Source organism: Artemia sp. Qi Xiang Cuo, chromosome 9 (genome assembly GCF_049724085.1).
Source record: "Artemia sp. Qi Xiang Cuo chromosome 9, ASM4972408v1, whole genome shotgun sequence".
Classification (NCBI taxonomy): Eukaryota; Metazoa; Arthropoda; class Branchiopoda; order Anostraca; family Artemiidae; genus Artemia; species Artemia sp. Qi Xiang Cuo.
The window spans coordinates 36,172,013-36,196,374 of NC_142802.1; the positions used below are offsets into that span (position 1 = coordinate 36,172,013).

At 34.1% G+C, this 24,362-nt stretch overlaps 1 protein-coding gene across 4 annotated transcripts in view; it reads left to right on the plus strand.

Annotated features, from left to right (window-relative positions):
- The window catches only part of LOC148948608 (protein madd-4-like), a 511,292-nt gene that overhangs the window by 478,050 nt on the left and 8,880 nt on the right, over positions 1-24,362 (plus strand). For all 4 annotated transcript variants that reach the window (XM_089094504.1, XM_089094505.1, XM_089094503.1 and 1 more), the window contains one exon: positions 21,315-21,504. In XM_089094504.1, the coding sequence (XP_088950630.1) occupies positions 21,315-21,504 (190 nt within the window). The remainder of the gene's footprint in view (positions 1-21,314; positions 21,505-24,362) is intronic.

Here is a 24,362-nt window from a genome sequence, read left to right on the forward strand (position 1 = left end):
GTGTGTAAGTTTTGGCGTTTGTGTGTAAGTTTTTTGATGTATGTGTTAGTTTTAATGTTTGTGTGTGTGTGTGTAATTTTTTGTGTGTGTGTGTAAGTTTTTGTGCGTGTGTGTAAGTTTTTGTGTGTGTGTAAGTTTTTGTGTGCATGTAAGTTTTTGTGTGGATGTAAGTTTTTGAGTGTGTGTCTAAGTTTGTTTGTGTGTGTGTGTGTTATTTTTTGTGTGTCTTAGATTGTTTGTTTTGATTTATTTTTTTTTTGTTTTTGTTTTATTTTTTGTGTGTGTGTGTGTGTGTAAGTTTTTGTGTGTGTAAGTTTTTTGTGTGTGTGTGTGTGTAAGTTTTTGTGTGTGTGTGTGTGTTTGATTATTATTTTGTGTGTGTAATATTTGGAGTTTTTTTGTTAGTTTTCGTTTGTGTGTGTGTTTGTTATGTTTTTGTGTGTGTGTGTGTTTGTTTTTGTGAGTGTGTGTGTGAGTTTTTTTGTGTTCATGTGTAAGTTTTTGTGTGTGTGTGTGTGTAAGTTTTTGTGTGTGTGTAAGTTTTGGCGTGTTTGTGAGATTTTTTGTGTTTGTTTGTGTGTAATTTTTGGCGTGTGTGTGTATGTTTTAGTGTGTGTGTTTGTGTAAGTTTTGTGTGTGTGTGTGTGTGTAAGTTTTGGCGTGTGTGTGTAAGTTTTGGCGTGTGTGTGTGTGTGTGTGTGTAAGTTCTTGCGTGTGTGTGTAAGTTTTCGTGTGTGTGTGTGTAAGTTTTCATGTGGAAGTGTATGTTTTTGTGTGTGTAAGTTTTGGAGTGTATGTGTAAGTTTTAGTGTGTGTGTGTGTAAGTTTTGTGAGTGTGTGTGTGTGTAAGTTTTTGTTAGTGTGTGTGTGTGTTTTTTTTGTGTTAATGTGTAAGTTTTTGTGTGTGTGTGTGTGTAATTTTTTGTGTGTGTGTTAGTTTTGGTGTGTGTGTGTTTGTGATTTTTCGTGTGTGTGTGTGTGTAAGTTTTTGTGTGCATGTAAGTGTGTGTTTGCATGTAATTATTTGTGTGCTTGTTAGTTTTCGTGTGCATTTGTAAGTTTTTGTGCGTGTGTGTGTGTGTGTGTGTAAGTTTTTGTGTGTGTGTAATTTTATTCTTGTGTGTGTAAGTTATATTGTGTGTGTGTGTAAGTTATTTTTGTGTGTGTGTGTGTGTGCAAGTTTTTGTGCGTGTGTGTGTGTGTTTTTTTTGTGTTCTTGTGTATGTTTTTGTGTGTGTGTGTGTGTGTGTGTGTGTAAGTTTTGGCGTGTGTGTGTGAGTTTTCGTGTGTGTGTGTGTGTAAGTTTTGTGTGTGTGTGTGTGTGTAATATTTTGTGTGCATGTAAGTTTTTGTGTGCATATAAGTTTTCGTGTGCATGTGTAAGTTTTTGTGTGTGTGTGTGTGTAAGTTTTTGTGTGTGTGTGTAAGTTTTTGAGTGTGTGTGTAATTTTTGTCGTGTGTGTGTAAGTTTCCATGTGTGTGTGTGTAAGTTTTTGTGTGTGTGTGTAAGTTTTTGTGCGTGTTTGTAAGTTTTTGTGTGTGTTTTAGTTTGTGTGTGCATGTAAGTTTTTTTGTGCTTTTAAGTTTTTGTTTGTTGGTGTAAGTTTTTGTGTGCTTGTGTGTAAGTTTTTGTGTGTCTAAGGTTTTTTGTGTTGATGTAAGTTTTTTGTGTGTTTGTGTAATTTTGTGTTTGTGTGTGTTTGTTTGTTATTTTTTTTGTTTGTTATTTTTTTTTGTTTGTTTGTGTATTTTTATTTTTGTTTTTGTGTTTAAGTTTTTTTTTGTGTCAGTTTTGGAGTGTGTGTGTATGTTTTCGTGTGTGTGTGTGTAAGTTTTGTGTGTGTGTGTGTGTGTGTGTGTGTAAGTTTTGTGTGTGTGTGTGTGTGAGTTTTTTTGTGTTCATGTGTAAGTTTTTGTGTGTGTGTGTGTGTGTTATTTTTTTTGTGTGTGTATGTTTTGGATAGTGTGTTTTTTTTATCGTGTGTGTGTGTGTGTGTATTTTTTGTGTGTGTGTGTGTGTGTAAGTTTTTGTATGCAAGTAAGTTTTTGTGTGCATTTATTTTTTAGTGTGCATGTGTAAGTTTTTTTTTTTGCTTGTTTTTTTGATTTTGTTTTTGTGTGTGTGTTAGTTTATTAGTGTTTTTGAAATTTTTAGTGTGTGTTTGTGAGTTTTCGTGTGTGTGTGTGTAATTTTTTGTGTGTGTGTGTAAGTTTTTGTGTGTGTGTAAGTTTTTGTGTGCATGTATGGGGACCGGGGGAGGACCTTTGGGACCCAGGGAGGGTGTTTGGGGATCCGGGGGCCCTTGAGGATTGAGGGGTCGTTTGGGAGCCCGGGGGACCTTTGGGGACCGGGGGTGGGCCTTTGGGAGCCCAGTGGACCTTTGGGGCCCGGGGGAGGACCTTTGTGGGTCCGGGGGACCCTTGGGGGCCGGTTGGCCCTTTGGGAGCCCGGGGGACCTTTGCGGACCAGGGGAGGACCTTTGGGGGTCTGAGGAGGGCGTTTGGGGGATAACATTTCGAAATATTTACTTTTTAGTTTACTTTTTTTTGCGGCGCATCCCTGCGCCGCATCCTGCGGCGCTTTCCCGCGGTGCACCTCTGCGGCGCATCCCCTGTGGCGCTTTTCTGACCCGCGGCGCATCCCTGCGGCACATCCTGCGGCGCTTTCCTGGCCCACGGCGCATCCCGGCGACGTTTCTCTGGTCCGGGGGACCTTTGGGGGCCGGGGGAGGGCCTTTGGGGGCACAGGGAGGGCCTTTGGGGCACAGGGAGTGCCTTTGGGGGTCCGGGGGGACAGTTGGGGGCCTGGGGGACATTTGGGGATCGGTGGAGGGCCTTTGGGACCCCGTTGGTCCTTTGGGAGCTCGATGGGCCTTTGGGGGCCCGGGGATGGCCTTTGGGGGTCTGGGTGGGCCTTTGGGGGCGCAGGTGGCCCCTTGGGAGCTGGGGGGGCCTTTGAGGACCGGAGGCTTCCTTTGGGGTTGAGGTAGGAGGATTGGAACCGTTTGGGGTTGGGTTAGAGGATCTCAAAACACTGTTCAAATGAAACTTGTGTAGTATAACGACCACAGAGTTTCACCATTAAATTCTCTTCTAAAATCTCTTCAAAAATCATCTTTTAAAATGTCTCTAACTGTTTCGCCGAAATAGTTCCATAACCTGTCTAAAACAGTTTCGCCCAAATAATCCCTACACATAATTTCAGCGTGTTCCTTTTTTTTTTGGCATCTCTGCGCTAATGCATTTCAAATTAATAAGAAACCTGATTCCCGCGCTAAAACAATTCATCGCCAAGATGTTTCTTGGAGAATTGTTTCCATGGCCTTTGGCTATTAATATCCTTTGGAGTTCGACCAAAAGAGTTGTTTCCGAGGCAAAGACATTAATGACTTGGATCTATTCCTGGAGAATCGTTTCTATGCGAAAATTTTTAAAGTCTGACAGATGATGTCATTGGTTGATTGATCTGTCAAGAAAGGGGAAATTAATTTGTTGTTTCTAAGGGGGGTTATTGATTCACGATAGGTGAATTGAGGTCGACAGCACAGGTGTTTGACATTCGCTGAGAGCGTGCACTTACAACAACAACAACATCGACCTTGGAAATTTAGGTCATTGACCCCATTAACCACGTGTTCTCCCTAATGACTCTATGCCCTTATTTGGTGTACTCGTGGGAGTTATAGGGTCACTTCTACTATGGTCTTATGCACTTTCGCTACTAATGCTGTCTGAGTGAAGGACACGCAATTGAGGGTTACTTAAATTGGTCTGTTCAGTGATTAAACTTTCCATTTTCAAACCAATACAATTAGTTATGGTTACTGTTATTTTTTTTTTCAAACAACTACAACGACTTTCGATTCAGCTACAAATATATTTCGATTAAAAACGGTAAAATGTAACAATAAAATTAGTAATTATGTCAGATATCTTATTCCCATAACACAAAACTTCTGGAACAGCAAAATGTCGGTACTTTCCCAGTATATGGGCACTTCTAAAAAGTCAAGTTTGGTTAATGCTAATGAAATAAAATAAACTAGGATGTATACATAATAGTTTACAAACAAATTTGGGCCATATATTTGCAAATTAGGGGTGGGGAGGGGGGGGGGGTTAAAGCGTTGCATGTATTAAATACTTAACCTAACCTAGGTACCTTTTCTCCCTCTAAACCCCAAAAAACAACAGTTTAAATATTGTAAATTCAATGAGAAGCCACGCTCTTCGATCAATTTAGATAACAATTACCCGATTTACGAGTTTCCATCACTGCCAGGGCTTCCACTATCCCCGCATATTTCGGGGATTTCCCCGAAAATCTATATGTCTCCCCGAAAAAAATTTCGTTCCCCGAATCACCGAAATTTCCCCGAAATTCATTCAATCACGGTGTCAACCCTAGGGACTACCCCTAGCAAACGTTACTTTACATACCATAATTTTTCACTACTCTCTTCTTGTTCGTTAATTTTCGTCTCCTTGTATCTTTGCATAAAAATCAGGCCGATACAATTTTAGCATAGACGGTTCTTTATATTTTCATAAAATTGTTATTTTCCTGGACTTAGATTAAACCATTTTGAATGCAGTATTCCAAATGCTATAAGATTCTTACATTTATGTCATTCCTGGCCAAGACAATCTTGACAAAATTAGCCAAGAATTATACTTGAAGTTGTTTAACGGAACGCTCAGTTGGATTTTGGGTTTTGAAATTGAACTTCTAAAGAAGGAAAATTGCTTTGAAAGCCGAATCACAAGTTTACATTTTGTTTCCTTTTGCTATTTTAGTTTTAGACATACTGTATTAATGTTTAATACTGAATGATTGAACGCATAGTAGCCTATATTGATGGAATTGATCTTTTTGCCAGGAATTCTTACCATTTTTAATTTTTCTTTCATTCGGTGTGTAAAATTTAAGTTCTTATCTTTTTTTAGCTGATAATTGTATTTGTCATACCACTTTTTATCCTCAATTCACCCAGCACTCCCCTTACAATTGTTATTTTGGTCCCTTCACCCGTGTAATATTCTTAGTGGGCGGAATATTTTAAACTGCAGTTTTAGGATCTTTTTACGGTCTTGCAAAGCTGTTAGTTAGGCGAAGAATATTTTACGGAAAATTTGTTCTGCTCAAATTCGGCATAGCCAAGTAAACCTGTTTAAAATAAATAAAAAAAAACAAGTTTTTTTTAACTGAAAGTAAGGAACGACGTTAAACCTTAAAACGAACAGAAATTATTCCGTATATGAAAGGGGCTGTCCCCTCCTCAACGCCTCGTTCTTTACGCTAAAGTTTTTTATTGTTAAAAAAATAGAGTTCTGAGAAAGTCAAATTTTAGCGTAAAGAGCGAGGCGTTGAGGAGGGGACACATATAAATTACCCTTTCATATATGAAAGGATAATTTCTGTTCGTTTTAAGTTTCAACGTCGTTCCTTACTTTCAGTTAAAAAAAACTTGTCTTTTTTATTTAATTTTTTAACGTTTTTGCAGGTTTTAATTTTGGCTCACCGTACATGAATAATTAAAACAAAATTTGCATATTAATTTTACTTTTATTTGGTTAAATGGCTTTCTCGAAACTTGTTTAATTTTATTTACGAACGTTTTTATTAGTAAAAAATATACGTAACTTACGAATTAACTTACGTAACGAACTTCTATATTCATATATTTTTAATACGTATATTAAGGGTTCGTCCCCTAGTCAATATCTTGCTCTTTAAGCTGAAGTTCGAATTTTGTTCCAATTCTTTTAAAATGACCCCTTAATCACAAAGGCCGTTAATTAGAATAAATAGCTCTTATGAAAGTACTAATAAATCTTTGACTTAAAGAGCGAGGTATTGACTAGGGGGTGAACCCAATCATATACGTAATATTTTCTATTCGTTTTTAGTTTTGATGTTGCTCCTTACTTTCAGTTAAAAAACTTGTTTTTTTTTATTTAATTTCTGATCTTTTTTTAAATAATGCAGGGAAATCCGGCGCCCCCTTCATAGCAATATCCCTTCCCCCATAAAAACTTCCTTCATGGAAAGATCCTCCCACATAACCCCCGACCCCCCCCGCCCCCCCCCCCACTAACAGAAAATATCTCCCCTGAAAACGTCTGTATACTTCCCAATAACCAATGCTATATGTTAACATTGGGTAAAGTTCTTAACTTTCAGCCCTCCCCCGGGCACTTTTGGGGATTAAGTCATCCTAAAAGACATAGTTATCATATTTTCGACCATGCTGAACAAAATGGCTATCTCAAAATTTTGATCGGGTGACTTTGGGAAAAAATGAGTGTGGGAGGGGGCCTAGTTACTCTCCATTTTTTCGGTCACTTAAAAAAGGTACTAGAACTTTTAATTTACGTTCCAATGAGCCCTCCCACGATATTCTAGGACAACTGGGTGGATACGATCACCCCTGGAAAAAAAAGAAACAACAAATAAACACGCATCCGTGATCTTTATTCTGGCAAAAAGTGCAAAATTCCACATTTTTGTAGATAGGAGCTTGAAACCTCTACAGTAGGGTCTCTGATACGCTGAATATGATGGTGTGATTTTCATTAAGGCTCTATAACTTTTAGGGGGTCTTTCCCCTTTTTTTCTAAAATCAGCCAAATTTTCTCAGGCGCGTAACGTTTGATGGGTAGGACTAAACTTGATGTAAGTTATATATTTGAGTTTAGCATTGAAATCTGATTCTTTTGATATATCTATTGGTATCAAAAACCCGTTTTCTAGAGTTTCGGTTACCATTGAGCCGGGTCGCTCCTTACTTACAGTTTGTTACCACGAACTGTTTGATTTGCTTCCTACAGAAACTAAGCTATTGCCTCAATAGTTCCGACTTCCATCAGAACTTAAATCCAAGGGTTTCTGAGCTTGTTCACTAGAAAGGTACTAATTCAAATACGGGACTTAGAAAAAAGCAATACCCCTTCCCAAATGTCCTTAAAACGTTTCTTCTATATGAAGTGGCTCAAGGGAAAAAAAAAATCATACATTGAAGTCTAATGGATCTTTGCTATGCGCAACGCTAGAGCGTCGACTCCTTAGGGGGTCTTTCCCCCTTTTTTTCGAAAATCAGCCAAAATTTCTCAGGCGCGTAACTTTTGATGGGTAAGACTAAACTTGATGAAACTTATATATTTGAAATCAGCGTTAAAATCTGATTCTTTTGATGCATCTATTGGTATCACAATCCCGCTTTCTAGAGTTTCAGTTACCATTGAGCCGGGTCGCTCCTTACTTACAGTTCGTTACCACGAACTGTTTGATATATAGGCCTACCTTTACAACCTCTAATGCTTGAACAATTAGTAACCCAGTATGAAGGCTAATTCTGAGATAAAAACAAAATAATATAAAGAAATTGTTGTATAATTATTTCTTCTTGAGAACTATCCCTAAATACCATATTCTTACCGTAAAAATGCACCACCCCTCCCCCTCCTATTGAGGCAAAACGTAGCTATAGACTATTTACGAGGTCGGGGAATAGGGGATTTAAACGGAAAGTGACCCCAAAAATATTATTCATAAGAAAATTTCCATTACAGCTTTAAGTTAAAATTTGGTCATTAGGCTCATATTGGTTTCTTGTCAAGTTTTATATTATTTTTGGACTTATTTATCACGAACTGTTTGTTAATAATGCCAAATAATGTAAGTATGAAGAAAAAGAATAAGCGACTTTTATATGATGTATAGCCTATATCTATCATGTCCAGACATTAGATGGGCTGATATGAAAATGAGACTGTAATAAGTACTATATTTGAAATATGGATGGCCGCAGGGTTGGTGGGAGGGCTGGGGGCTAATCGGTGACTGTATAGTAATTATGAGGTAACCAATGAAAAGGAAAGCATAGTAGAAACAAAAAACGAAAAAATTGTATTTTTCCGCAGGGAGGTGGGTATTTTCGTTTTTATTTTCCACGGGGGTACATTCCGCGGGGGGTATTTTCAGCGGGAGAGTATTGTCTGCGGGGGGTATTTTTGTGAGGGGCGGGTGGTATTTTTTGGTTTTGTTACTTGTTAAGAATCCAGTAAACACGCGATAAGTGAAGTTTCGTTAATGCTAATGAAATAAAACAAAGTGTGATAAAAGTATAATAGTTTAGAAACAAATTTGGGCTATATATTTGCACATTGTGGGTGTTGGGCGTAAAGCATAGCATATATTAAATACGTAAACTAACCAAAAGTAGGTATCTTTTTTTTGCCCCTTCCACCCCAAAAAACTAAAGTTTAAACATTTTTTACGGAGTGAGCAATACCTCACAAGGAAGCGGAAACCTGTTTTTCAATTGGTTTTCATTAGATTCTAGATGCGGTTCTTCGCGTGTTTGCTGGATTCTTAATGAGTACCCCGGTTTTTTCTGTGGGGGGATTTTCTGGAGGGGGGAGGGTAAACACCTAAAACCTTAGAATCAGCATGAAAAACCAATATGGTGTCAATTGTCGTCAAAATTCACTTTTTAATTTCAGTTTAAATTTACGTGTTTACCTTTGTTCTTATTTGTTTTAAGTTTTAATGTTGCCCTACTTATAGGTTGAATTTTGTCTATTTAATTTACCTATCTAGAAACCCGAAGCAATATTTGTTTTTATTATTAATGAATTACTGAGATCAATGACTCAATGAAAAACTGCTACTGGTGTTTACAGTTCACTATTTTTTCTTAGACACTTTGGAAGAGTTTTGCCTCAATATCAGCAATAAGTGTTTTCAGCTATGGTTTCCAATCCTGTGCTCTGGCTCTAAAACTTACTCTGTAAAAGGCTTGATTCACTAAGCGGATCCAAGCCCTACTTAAACCTGAAAACGAAGCTAAAACCAATTTTGGCTCCCAAATTTTTGCCACGAAATTCCATTTTATTTTTTACCCAAAAATTCCCCGAATCTTGAAGACTTGTCCCCGAAAACTCCTTGAATTTTTAAGACTTGTCCCCGAATTTTAAGATTTGAGAGTAGAAGTGCATTCATTCGACTGTCTATAGCCGAAGTGCCCATATAATGGGAAAGTACCAAAACGTCTATGCACGTTAGATTAAAGCTTCATTGTAATGATTCATTATAATTTCAATGAAATTTGAGAATTGCCATTAATTATGCCATTAATCGATTTGATTGAGCGTAGGCTATCCCTGTTATAAGCTGAGTTGAATAAGGGCGAGCTTTCCATGAAGAACTTTTTCATGCGGGAAGAGAATTTCCACGAAGGGAGGGGGGACTGGATCTCCCAGCATTATTAAAAAAAAATCAGAAATTAAATAAAAAAAAGCAAGTTTTTTTTTCAACTGAAGCTATTCCTAAATAAATGGAACAAAAATCAAAGTTAGGATATTATAAGGCTATTATTAGTTTAAAAAATAAATAAAACTAATATTCGTTTTAATTATTCATGTACGGTGAGCCAAATTCAAAACCTGTATTAATTAACAAACGTTCAGAAATGAAATAAAAAAAAAACAAGTTTTTTTTAACAGAAAGTAAGGGGTGACATTAAAACTTAAAACGAACAGAAATTATTCCGTATATGAAAGGGGCTGTCGCCTCCTCAGTGCCCCGCTCTTGACGCTAAAGTTTGCCTTTTTCTCACAACTCTACTTTTTAAAACAATAAAAAACTTTAGCGGAAAGAGCGGGGTGTTGAGGAGGGAACCGCCCCTTTCATATATGGAATCAATTTCTGTTCGTTTTAAGTTTTAATATCGCTTCTTGTTTCAGTTAAAAAAAAACTATCTTTAATTTAAATTTTTTATAAAGGAATACACCAAGAATACGCAAAGCATAGAAATCATTCAAGATGGACCTATTGATATCCTTTCTTCTAATACTTGTGGGGAAAAAAACAAGATTACCAGATGCCTTCGTGTCAATTTCCTGATTCCTTTGTTCCCTTCCATTTGCTTTCTATTAGTAGTTAGTCTTTCTGGAAAGAAAATTTGATAGAGAATGTAGCTGATCTTTTGGAGGAACTCGTCCACTCTCTCATCTGAAACTCAATTTACAGCATGATGTTTTGATCATCTTGATGAATAGATAGAAAGTTTATAAATTTTACGCTTAAATTACCCTACCCACATGGGGAAAGTACCAAGAGCAATTTTGATTTTTTATACCGCTCCACCCCCACCCAAAATAGATAAGCTCATGAAGGCCAATAGCGTAGAAACGCACAAAAAAATCACAATATTTTATGCAAATTCTAAAATAAGAGCTAAAAAAAAGTATATTTCTCACAATCAGTACAGTAAGTCGTAGGTTAAATAAGTTGATTCCAGTTTTGTAGACTTTTAATCCAATTAAGAACCCCTTACATGCATGAAAATCAAATTTTTTTGCTCATACCAAATTCTAAGATCAATTAAGTTTAAAATTGCTGATCAAAGTTGTAAGCAGAAGAAAATCGGAAAACTTGGGAAAACAATTAAACTGATGTGTTTATGCTTCATGCAATAATTCTTGTTATTTGGGAGGCTAGTGATATTTATTGCTTAATATCTGGCTTGAGAATATTATTTGGTTGAAGCAGTAAGTAGTGGGGGGGGGGAGTCCATCTACGGGGGTAAGACCATTTATACAGAAGATATATGCTTGTATGGACACTAAACCTTGCCAGTACACCGGCATATGCAAACTGCAAGAAGTATAGATTCTGGAACATATGTATAGTTTCTTGATTCTGTGAAATGATGTAAAATCCTTCTGAAGCTAAGAAAAAAATATCTGTATTAATCGATAATGGCAGAATTTAGCTACATGCAAACTGAAAAAGCATAGATTGTGGAAAATTTGTAGTTTCTTGATTCTGTGAAATGATGTGACATTCTTTTGATGCTAAAAAATATCTGTATTAATCGATAATGGAAGGTTTTAGTTACTTGCAAACTGCAAAAGATTAGATTCTGAAAATTTGTATAGTTTCTTGATTCTGTGACATAATGTAAAATCCTTTTGATGCTAAAAAATATCTGTATTAACCTATAATGAAAAGTTTTAGTTACATGTAAACTGCAAACGCATATATTCTGGAACATTTGTATACTTTCTTGATTCTGTAAAATGATATAGAATCCTTTTGATGCTCAAAAATATCTGTATAAATTGATAATGGAAAGTTTTAGTTACATGCAAAGTGCAAAAGCATAAATTCTGAAAATTTGTATAGTTCCTTGATTCTGTGAAATAATGTAAATCCTTTTGATTCTAAAAAATACCTTTATTAATTGATAATAGAAGGTTTTAGTTACATGCAAAGTGCCAAATCATATATTTGGAAACATTTGAATAATTCCTTGATTCTTTGAAATGATTTCAAATTCTTTTGGTGCTAAAAATTACCTGTGTTAATTGATAATGGAAGGCTTTAGTTACATGCGAACTGCAAAAGCATAGATTCTGAAACATCTGTATATTTTCTAGATTCTGTGAAATAATATAAAATCCTTTTGATGCTAAAAAATATCCGTATTAATCGATAATCAAAGGTTTTAGTTACATGCAAACTGCATAAGCATAGATTCTGGAAATTTGTATACTTTCTTGATTCTGTGACATAATGTAAAATCCTTTTGATGCTAAAAATATCTGTAATAACTGATAATGGAAAGTTTTAGTTACATGCAAACTGCAAAAAGTATATATTCTGAAACATGTGTACAGTTTCTTGATTTTGTGAAATAATGTAAAGTTCTTTTAATGCTAGTACTAAATATCTGTACTAATTGGTAATGGAAGGATTTAGTTACATACAAGCTGCAAAAAGCATAGATTCTGGAATATTTGTATAGTTTCTTGATTCTGTGAAATGATGTAAAATGTTTTTGATGCTAAAAAAATCTGTATCAATCGACAATGGAAGGTTTTAGTTGCATGCAAGCTGCAAAAGCATAGATTCTGAATCATTTCTATAGTTTCTTGATTCTGTGAAATGGTGTAAAATCTTTTTGATGCTAAAAAACGCCTATACTAATCGATAATTCAAGGTTTTAGTTGCATGTAAACTGCAAAAGCATAGATTCTGTAATATTTGTATAGCTTCTTGATTCTGTGAAATGATGTAAAATCCTTTTGATGCTAAAAAAATATGCATTAATCGATAATGGATTGTTTTAGTTACATGCAAATTTCAAAAAGCATAGATTATGAAACATTTGTATAGTTCCTTAATTCTGTGAAATGATGTAAAATCCTTCTGATGCTAAAAAATATCTGTATTAATCGATGATTAAAGGTTTCAGTTACATGCAAACTACAAAAGTAATCCGAAACGTTTGTATAGTTCCTGGATTCTGTGAATTTAGTTACATGCAAACTGCAAATGCATGGATTCTGAAATATTAGTATAGTTTCTTGATTCTGTGAAATGATGTAAAGTTCTTTTAATGCTAGTACTAAATATCTGTACTAATTGCTAATGGAAGGATTTAGTTACATACAAGCTGCAAAAAGCATAGACACAGGAACATTTGTATAGTTTCTTGATTCTGTGAAATGATGTAAAATCTTTTTGATGCTAAAAAAATCTGTATCAATCGACAATGGAAGGTTTTAGTTACATGCAAACTGCAAAAGCATAGATTCTGAATCATTTATATAGTTTCTTGATTCTGTGAAATGATGTAAAATCTTTTTGATGCTAAAAAACGCCTATATTAATCGATAATTCAAGGTTTTAGTTACATGTAAACTGCAAAAGCATAGATTCTGTAATATTTGTATAGCTTCTTGATTCTGTGAAATGATGTAAAATCCTTTTGATGCTAAAAAAATATGCATTAATCGATAATGGATTGTTTTAGTTACATGCAAATTTCAAAAAGCATAGATTATGAAACATTTGTATAGTTCCTTAATTCTGTGAAATGATGTAAAATCCTTCTGATGCTAAAAAATATCTGTATTAATCGATGATTAAAGGTTTCAGTTACATGCAAACTACAAAAGTAATCCGAAACGTTTGTATAGTTCCTGGATTCTGTGAATTTAGTTACATGCAAACTGCAAATGCATGGATTCTGAAATATTAGTATAGTTTCTTGATTCTGTGAAATGATGTAAAGTTCTTTTAATGCTAGTACTAAATATCTGTACTAATTGCTAATGGAAGGATTTAGTTACATACAAGCTGCAAAAAGCATAGACACAGGAACATTTGTATAGTTTCTTGATTTTGTGAAATGATGTAAAATCTTTTTGATGCTAAAAAAATCTGTATCAATCGACAATGGAAGGTTTTAGTTACATGCAAACTGCAAAAGCATAGATTCTGAATCATTTCTATAGTTTCTTGATTCTGTGAAATGATGTAAAATCTTTTTGATGCTAAAAAACGCCTATATTAATCGATAATTCAAGGTTTTAGTTACATGCAAACTATAAAAGCATAGATTCTGAATCATTTCTATAGTTTCTTGATTCTGTGAAATGATGTAAAATCTTTTTGATGCTAAAAAACGCCTATATTAATCGATAATTCAAGGTTTTAGTTACATGCAAACTGAAAAAGCATAGATTCTGAATCATTTCTATAGTTTCTTGATTCTGTGAAATGATGTAAAATCTTTTTGATGCTAAAAAACGCCTATATTAATCGATAATTCAAGGTTTTAGTTACATGTAAACTGCAAAAGCATAGATTCTGTAATATTTGTATAGCTTCTTGATTCTGTGAAATGATGTAAAATCCTTTTGATGCTAAAAAAATATGCATTAATCGATAATGGATTGTTTTAGTTACATGCAAATTTCAAAAAGCATAGATTATGAAACATTTGTATAGTTCCTTAATTCTGTGAAATGATGTAAAATCCTTTTGATGCTAAAAAATATCTGTATTAATCGATGATTAAAGGTTTCAGTTACATGCAAACTACAAAAGTAATCCGAAACGTTTGTATAGTTCCTGGATTCTGTGAATTTAGTTACATGCAAACTGCAAATGCATGGATTCTGAAATATTAGTATAGTTTCTTGATTCTGTGAAATGATGTAAAGTTCTTTTAATGCTAGTACTAAATATCTGTACTAATTGCTAATGGAAGGATTTAGTTACATACAAGCTGCAAAAAGCATAGACACAGGAACATTTGTATAGTTTCTTGATTCTGTGAAATGATGTAAAATCTTTTTGATGCTAAAAAAATCTGTATCAATCGACAATGGAAGGTTTTAGTTACATGCAAACTGCAAAAGAATAGATTCTGAATCATTTCTATAGTTTCTTGATTCTGTGAAATGATGTAAAATCTTTTTGATGCTAAAAAACGCCTATATTAATCGATAATTCAAGGTTTTAGTTACATGCAAACTATAAAAGCATAGATTCTGAATCATTTCTATAGTTTCTTGATTCTGTGAAATGATGTAAAATCTTTTTGATGCTAAAAAACGCCTATATTAATCGATAATTCAAGGTTTTAGTTACATGCAAACTGCAAAAGCATAGATTCTGAATCATTTCTATAGTTTCTTGATTCTGTGAAATGATGTAAAATCTTTTTGATGCTAAAAAACGCCTATATTAATCGATAATTCAAGGTTTTAGTTACATGTAAACTGCAAAAGCATAGATTCTGTAATATTTGTATAGCTTCTTGATTCTGTGAAATGATGTAAAATCCTTTTGATGCTAAAAAAATATGCATTAATCGATAATGGATTGTTTTAGTTACATGCAAATTTCAAAAAGCATAGATTATGAAACACTTGTATAGTTCCTTAATTCTGTGAAATGATGTAAAATCCTTCTGATGCTAAAAAATATCTGTATTAATCGATGATTAAAGGTTTCAGTTACATGCAAACTACAAAAGTAATCCGAAACGTTTGTATAGTTCCTGGATTCTGTGAATTTAGTTACATGCAAACTGCAAATGCATGGATTCTGAAATATTAGTATAGTTTCTTGATTCTGTGAAATGATGTAAAGTTCTTTTAATGCTAGTACTAAATATCTGTACTAATTGCTAATGGAAGGATTTAGTTACATACAAGCTGCAAAAAGCATAGACACAGGAACATTTGTATAGTTTCTTGATTCTGTGAAATGATGTAAAATCTTTTTGATGCTAAAAAAATCTGTATCAATCGACAATGGAAGGTTTTAGTTACATGCAAACTGCAAAAGCATAGATTCTGAATCATTTCTATAGTTTCTTGATTCTGTGAAATGATGTAAAATCTTTTTGATGCTAAAAAACGCCTATATTAATCGATAATTCAAGGTTTTAGTTACATACAAACTACAAAAGCATAGATTCTGAATCATTTCTATAGTTTCTTGATTCTGTGAAATGATGTAAAATCTTTTTGATGCTAAAAACGCCTATATTAATCGATAATTCAAGGTTTTAGTTACATGCAAATTGAAAAAGCATAGATTCTGGAACATTTGTATAGTTTCTTGATTCTGTGAAATGATGTGAAATCTTTTTGGTGCTAAAAAAATCTGTATCAATCGACAATGGAAGGTTTTAGTTATGCAAACTGCAAAAGCATAGATTCTGAATCATTTCTATAGTTTCTTGATTCTGTGAAATGATGTAAAATCTTTTTGATGCTAAAAAACGCCTATATTAATCGATAATTCAAGGTTTTTAGTTACATGCAAATTGAAAAAGCATGGATTCTGGAACATTTTTATAGTTTCTTGATTTTGTGAAAGGATGTAAAATCTTTTTGATGCTAAAAAAATCTGTATCAATCGACAATGGAAGGTTTTAGTTACATGCAAACTGCAAAAGCATAGATTCTGAATCATTTCTATAGTTTCTTGATTCTGTGAAATGATGTAAAATCTTTTTGATGCTAAAAAACGCCTATATTAATCAATAATTCAAGGTTTTAGTTACATACAAACTACAAAAGCATAGGTTTTGGAATATTTGTATAGCTTCTTGATTCTGTGAAATGATGTAAAATCCTTTTGATGCTAAAAAAATATGCATTAATCGATAATGGATTGTTTTAGTTACATGCAAATTTCAAAAAGCATAGATTATGAAACATTTGTATAGTTCCTTAATTCTGTGAAATGATGTAAAATCCTTCTGATGCTAAAAAATATCTGTATTAATCGATGATTAAAGGTTTCAGTTACATGCAAACTGCAAAAGTAATCTGAAACGTTTGTATAGTTCCTGGATTCTGTGAATTGACATAGAATCCTTTTGATGCTAAAAATTACCTGTATTAATCGATAATTAAAGGTTTTAGTTACATGCAAACTGCAAATGCATGGATTCTGAAATATTTGTATGATGCTAAAAAATACCTGTACTAATTGATAATGGAAAGTCTTAGTTACTTGCCAATTGCAAAACCACAGATTTTGAAACATAATCTATAATTGAAAGTTATAGATACATGCAAATGGTATCGGTAGTCCAAAGAAATCTAAACTCTCAATGTAATGACAACGCGCACATACATTTTCAATAAGAGCACCATTATTGCCTGTTTCTTTGTTCAAATATTTGTCTTTGTCAGCATTTAACGTAATGATGCCGTTATCGTGTGCACATACTTTCTTCAAATATTACATCTTCAGTTTTTTTTTAAATAAAAGTTTAAGTTCAAGTTCAATATGGGTTTTAATTTAAAAAAATATAAAAACACACCTAACTCAATTCCTTGTGCATTGATGCACGTTTGGGCCCGTAATAATTTCACACTCTAAATACAGCGTGACCTCCTGTTCTCTCTAATTTCCACCCGAACCGCCATCAAATACCAATAAATTTAACACAACTTCTCCTCCGCTCACACCCCTTGAAGTATCAATCTAAAATATAATAAATAATATTAATATCAAAAAGTTCTAAACATAATAATAATAAAATAAATCTAGTAAATAAATTTTTAATCTTTTGGATATTTTTTACATTCTTTTTAAAGGAGCCGAGAGGCCTATATGATTTCAGCTCTTGCGGTAGTGCATTCCACTCCCTAGCACACGCAATTCTTGGAGAATTGCGTCTAGGAGGATTTGTTTCCTTCTTTGTTGACAAATTTTCCAAGTCAAAAATATTCCAAGTAAAAAAAAGTGTTACTATAAATATTAATTTTCTAAAATTAAAAATCACGGCTAATATATTCACGGCTAAAAATCACGGGTAAAATATCTATATCATTCTCATTTCGCATTTCGAAAATATTAAGTGTTTTTTTTTAAGTATATTTCATGTCATTTTAAGACATGTAAAAAAAAGTTGAAAAAAATTTGTATCTTAAAAAAAAATTAAATTGACCAAATGCGTTTGGCCGTCGTCGTAAAAGTTGCATACATTAGTCCAAAGATGGAGAATCATTTGTCATTATATTGTCAAGTATTCTTTGAGAAAACATTTTCCTTTGAATAGATAACTGGAAAATCATCATCTAGAATCAAACATTTTTCCAAAATCATTGGCTCAGCATAATTTCCTGTTTCTCAAATTCATCCATTTTTCAATCCTAACACTCTCACAGCTGACTTCAGACTAACCAGGATTCTTTCTACTTCAAGAATATTCGGTAACCTACAAAAATATCTAACAAGAAAAAAAAACATTTTCGATTTAGAAACATTTTTAATTATATATAATTACAACCTTCAATTACTGATGCAACTTATTCTCCTCAATATATGTTTCTATTGCATTTAAGAGTTGACTGAAGTCATTGTACATGTGTAATATAAATTTTTACTGTAAAGTATCATTTTTGCTTCAACTTCAATTCTTTTTAAGATATTACTAATCGTGCGTACACAATGTTTCATTTAAGTTTTATTCAAGATCCTCTTTCAATTTATGCTGCTATGTTTGGTACTCTCGTCTTTTTATTATTGCTGCTGTTACCAACTCCATTATTAATTTCTAATAGTGTAAAAATACCACGCATTATCACTAATATATCTTGTCGAAAAAACAAGTATAATCAAACTGTTCTCTCTGACTTTTATTCTCTTACTAATATGAATTACATTTAAAATCCGTACTTAAATTGGTTCTGGTTGCTCTGAGCGGTTATTAGGGCCTCATGGATATGTTATATACAATTCATGACTCTAGTATGCAGGTTAAATTCCTGTCTGTATTACAGAAAAAATGGTCGGAATAAATGATTTTTCTGGTCAGATTACACAATATATTAGTCTTGCCGATGTACTGGCAAAGATTAGTGTCCATATTAGGATATATATTCTGTATAAATGGTCTTACCCACGTTCTTACCCCCCGTAGCTGGACTTTTCCCACTACTGCAGTACCGCAATGTCCTGCAAGATTAAGAATTCTTGAAGAAAAAAAGCTCAAAAATAATGTATTAGAACATAGATATGTTATTTTTTTCTATAATTGTATGGAAGTTTAACCATTAAGTTTAAAAAAAATATGAATTTTTAAATGTAATTTTGGATAGATTGAAGTAGTATATTTGACTTAATCAACATATTCGAACTAAAATATCCCTTGATATACATCCTCAGAAACAGTTGTCGTCTTGCGCCGTCAAGCTCGCCATATCTGAGAAATTTCAAAGGTGGTGATTTTACGTTTCTACGTACAAAAAAGAAAAAAAAAACGAATTTTCTTAAACTTTCCGAAGAAAATGGTCGTGTTTTCCTTTTCGTTTTTTTTTTTAACCAGACCCAATTGTGTTGAACCGGTGGTCGTAAAATATCGCTTATTTAAATAAAAATTTTAAGTTTTGTGCTCTTTTTGATTAACAAAAGCGGTCACACCACAGAAAAGTCCCAAGTTCTATGGCTCATTCCTAGTCTCAAGAATTTCCCCGGCCTTAGAATTTTTCAATAATCCTTTTCTCTCGTTATTGTCATCCAATAATTTTGTCATCCAAATTTTTCCCCAAAAAATTATTTCTTGGATTCTCAAAATTCTCAACATTTCTTGGATGGTCTCAAAATAGTTTTTTTTTTCTTTGCCCACATCGTCTAAGATTCACTGAGAAATCCTTCGTATAAATGCGGAGAGAGATGAGATAATTTACCCCTTATTTTCCTTCAATTGTACGGATATATTTGGAACAATTATTTAGTTTCAGTGATGAGGGTGTCAAAGTTCCCCTCTTGTTGCGGAATAATTCTTAGTATATATTGCTACATTTAATCTATCTATGTAGGAAAAAGAATGATGGAGGCATCCCTGAAAGGATTTTCTTTCCAAAGCACCCCCTCCCATCGCCCTAAAGTTTTGAAAATTATGAACGGGAATTTATTTTTAACATCTCAACTTCTGTTCTCCCGAAGGAAACTCCTGCATATGTGGTTGTGAATAAGCCATAATTAATTTTTACAAAAGAGTATTAGACTTTACACAGTCTACTATTTTACATTCATGCGAGTAAAGTATATAAATCATATATTATTTTGGTAACAACCCTTTGACGGCTCAAGACAATTCCTATATGGGAACGGAAGCGGTCTAGGGACTAATCTTGGACCATAAAAATAATAACTTTCAAATGAAAGTAAGGAGCAACATTAAAACTTAAAATGAACAGGCATTATTAGTATATGAGAGGGTTCGCCCCCTCGTCAATACTTTGCTCTGTACGCTAAAGTTTGAATTTTGCTCCAATTCCTTAACAATGACTGATGAATCACAAAAGCCGTTTAATTAGAATAAATAGCTCTTTTGAAACTGATAAAAAAAACTTCAGCGTAAAGAGCGAGGTATTGGCGAAGGAGAGAACCCCCCCCATATACGTAATAATTACTGTTTGTTTCAATTTTTATTGTTGCTCCTTACTTTCAGCTGAAAAAAATAGTTTTTTTTGTAATTTCTGATCGGTTTTTAAATAATGCTTGGAAATCCGGCGTCCCTTTCATGGAAAATTGCCTTCCCCTCTGAAAAATTCCTCCATGGAAAGATCCTCCAACGTAACCCCCTCTCCTGACCCCCCTCCCTTAACCAGAATTGTCCCCCCTGAAAATGTCTGCATACTTCGTACTTACCGATATTATATGTAAACAATAGGCGAAATTCAAAACTTGCAGCCCTTCCCCCGGGGACTGTGGGGGATCAAGTCATCCTCAAAGATATTGCTGTTAGATGTTTCGACTATGCTGAACATAATGGCTATCGCAAAATTTTTATTGGGTGACTTTTGGAAAAAATGAGCGGGGAGGGGGCCTAGTTGCCCTCCAATCTTTTTTGTCACATCAAAAGGGCACTAGAACTTATAATTTCGTTCAAATGAGTCCTCTTTTGATTTTCTGGTACCACTGGGTCGGAACAATCACCCCTGGGCAAAAAAGAAAACAAAATAATGAACACGCATCTGTGATCTCTCTTCTGGCAAAAAATAAAAAAATTCCACATTTTTGCAGATAAGAGCTTGAAATATCTACAGGAGGCTTCTTCGATACCCTGAATCTGATAGTGTGATTTGTGATGATGTGATTATCATTAAGATTTTATTAGTTCAAGAGGGCGTTTCCACCTTTTTTCAAAAATAAGACAAATTTTCTTGTAACTTTTGATAGGTAAGACTATACTTGATGAAACTTATATATTTGAAATCAGCATAAAAATCTGATCTTTTGATGTGTCTATCGGTATCAAGATTCCACTTGTTAGAGTTTCAGTTCCTAATAAGTCTTACAGTTTACTTACAGTTCGTTACAACGAACTGTTTGAAACATGTATAGATACAGAAGATATAGAGGTAAATACGCATCTACATGTTGCTTAGAGAAAAGTTCCTATCTATAAGGGGTTTTTAGGGGCACTTTTCCCAGGCTCAGTGGATGTTTCTGTTATTTCTCCAATTGAACGCAAGAACAAAAATGTTTCAGAATTTTTGTTTGCATCAGTACCTTTGAACCCCTGAACTGCCTTTGAAAATTAAGGCCACACAATATATTACTTAAAAACTCCGTTTTCCTGGGCCTATATAACTTATTTTTAAAGCATCTAACTCTTTCTTAAAGAAATTGTGATCCTTGCTTCAAGAAACATGGACTGAGTGTAGTTACCCTAGATGCTGTTTTCTGCGCTCGTTGACCGAAATACGGAACACTTAATAGCTGTTTGTTTTGATGTGACACGGAAACGATTTTAATGATTCGTCAATTTATAAAGACTTAAAATTTTAGCTTTTGATAAAAATTCAGCTTTTGATGCAAATTACGTCACTAACATACATTTCAAATATAAAGCCCCAAAGAAAACTCCAGCGTACTGCAGTTGCAATTTTGCAAGGTAAAGACATCAGCCATGGAAATCATATTTCAATTTCTTAAGCATAAACAAAACCTTGCTAATTGCTTACTAATGTGTTTCCAGGTGAGAGCAGCTCAGTGCATTGTACGGCTATACAATTCTACGAGAAGCGTCAGAAGTAGCCTCTGTAAACTGGCGGGGCTCTCCCCTGAGCCCGAAACGCTTCAAGAGTGTGGTATTGCAAATTGTCCTAAATGGCAGCCAGGATCTTGGACACCATGTGAAGAGTCGAAGTGTTTTTCTTTGAATACTGGTATGCCCAATTAACATTATTTCCTCATGAACAAAAAAGAAAGAAGAAAACTACTGTACTTTATATATCTGTTTTCAATAATCCTCTGATTTTCATTACAGAAAAAAAAAAAATAAATCAGGAAGCCCAATATCCCTTGATGTAGCTATAAACTTTCAGAAAAATTATTTTTCGTTTTATATTTTAGGTAGCGATTAAAAAGTTCGACAGTTTTTTCTGTATCTGCAAGAATTGTGAGCTGACGGTCTTTGCGTTTGAAGTTTTGAACGTATGTGTTTTTTGAAGCACCCGTAAAAAAATATTCTCAGAAACTGCGCTTGTACCTATGGGAAAGTGCCGCAATTAATCTGTTCTATATTGTTTTTTTCATGCATTTTAAAAAGTGCAGTTTCACTACGCCAGGCGAAAAATGCATTAATAACCACGCAGTGGTTTCTATAGCAGTTTTTTTTTTAATTAGGTAGTTTTTTTCTAGTTTCTCCCTAAAGTCCTTTTGTTTGTTTTTAAACTGAGTAAGCAGCCCCCAACAGAGTTATATCTTGCAAATTCAGCCTGAAAACCAAAGTTTCTATTAAATTGAAATTATTTTGAATACTATCAAAGACAATAGCAGTCTAAATGGTTTCATTTCATGAGCTTACGATCTAATCATTCATAAGTTTCAAATATTCAAATAAATAATGAGGAAAACCCTTAAAACGTCCCGCTTAGTGCCGATGAGCCGATTATTATTAACAATAATTTTTGTCAGGTAGTTCAAGCTTTAACAAGAAGCCGAAATTGCTTATTAGATTGGAACTTATTTGTTGAAGTGCTTTAACGTTTAGTTTAATAAAAAAAATTCCAATTGTGTTTTACATAAATTAATTAAAAAACTTTTTCCACAAAATAAGTTTTGCAAAGAAAAGTAAAGAACTCAATTAAACAAAAAATGAACAAAAACAAAATCAAATAATCTACCAAGCGTGACACTACCACAAATCAGCATCGATAAATAAATGAAATCCAAAACGGACAGAAATTACAATAAATAACCGAGTCAAACTCAAACGAGCGGAAATTAACATAAGTTGGGCTCAAAACCCCTGTGCCTTCCAAAGGCAAGAACATAATTTGCACTTTACTAAAAAAATTATAAATGTTTTTACTTTTATAACGTCAATAAATCAAATAATATTAACATTTTGATTACTAAATATCAGTATATGTATATTAAACTGACAATGCACATTCATTTTTATTTTTTCGAATATTAAAAAGGGCACTAGCCCTTTGAATTTCCAATCGAATGAGCCCTTTTTCAAGTTTCTACGACAAACATTTCAATAAAAACCTTATATGCCCCCAGGACATAACTTATAACCCTTGCCCTGAAGACTGTGGGGGGGGGGGGAATGTCCTGCTCAAAGATATAATTTCCTGAAATTTAAACTGCGTGGAACAAAATGGCTATCTCAAAATTTTGATTGGATGTGTTTGGGGAAATGGTGGGCGTAGAAGGGGTGTTAATTGCCTTCCAATCACTTTCGACTATTACAAAGGGCACTAGCCATTTCAATTTTGAATCGAATGAGCCCTTTTTTAAGTTTTTACGACAACGCGTTCTGTAAAGACCTTATATGCCCCCAGGGCATAACTTGCAACCCTTGCCCTGAAGGCTGTGAGGGAGTATCCTCCTAAAAAAACATAATTTCTATCTGGAAATCAACTACGCTGAACAAAATGGCTATCTCAAAATTTTGATTGGACGTGTTTCGGGAAAGGGTGGGTGTGGAAGGAGTGTTAGTTGCCTTCCAATCACTTTCGACTATTGAAAAGGGCACAAACCCGTCAAATTTCCAATTGAATGATCCCTTTTCGAAGTTTCTACGACAACTTTGTCGATACGAAGTGCCCTGCTCTAAAGAAAAAAAAAATAATTAATAATAATTGTGTTAATAATAAAACCCTTGCCCTGAGGGTTGTGGTGGAGTGCCCTCCTCAAAAATATATTTTCTATCTGGAAATCAACTATGCTGAACAAAATGGCTATCTGAAAATTTTAATTGGATGTGTGTGGGGGAATGATGGGCGTGGGGGGGGGGGGGGCTAGTTGCCCTCCAATCACTTTCGACTATTAAAAAGGGCACTAGCCTCTCCAATTTCCAATCGAATGAGCCCTTTTCGAAGTTTCTACGACAACTCTTTCGATACGAAGTGCCCTGGTCTAAGACCACGGAAAAAAAAAAAAAAAAATAATACATTGTGCCCACATCGTTCTTTACTTAGGCATCGTTCTTATTACATCGTTCTTTACATTGCGCTGCCTATGATCAGGAGTACAAACCTATCTTTTCCCTGTATACCAACAATCAACAAAAGGAATGGATAAAAACAACATCGATAATTTTTTCTCTTTACTTTGCTCAAACTAGAGGAATAAAGCAACTCGACGATATGAGTGAATAATTGGTCCACATTAAGTCAGGTGCCGGCTAAAAGTAGCAGTGAACGAGTTGCAATACGTCCTTGTGTTTTGTTATTTGTTTTAAAATAGGGTAAAACACTTTTCCAGACTCAGATCAGGGTGATGCTAACGTTCTAACTTACGGAATAGCAAATGAATGTTTCGTCAATAAACCTCAGAAATTGCTTGAATTGGATCAACTAATTTTGACCTTAAGAAAAGAGGTAATTCAAAGGAAATCCATGAATGTTAAGTGGCTACCAATGGCGAGTATTCTCCCTCAATATAGGAGTAATAACATTTTGGAGCAACCAATTGAATTTGAGTTGTAATTTATAATGGGTGATTGTTAATGCGAGCTACCAGCATTTGCAGAAACGAGGCTTGTAAGCACAAGTATTGCTCATTTAGA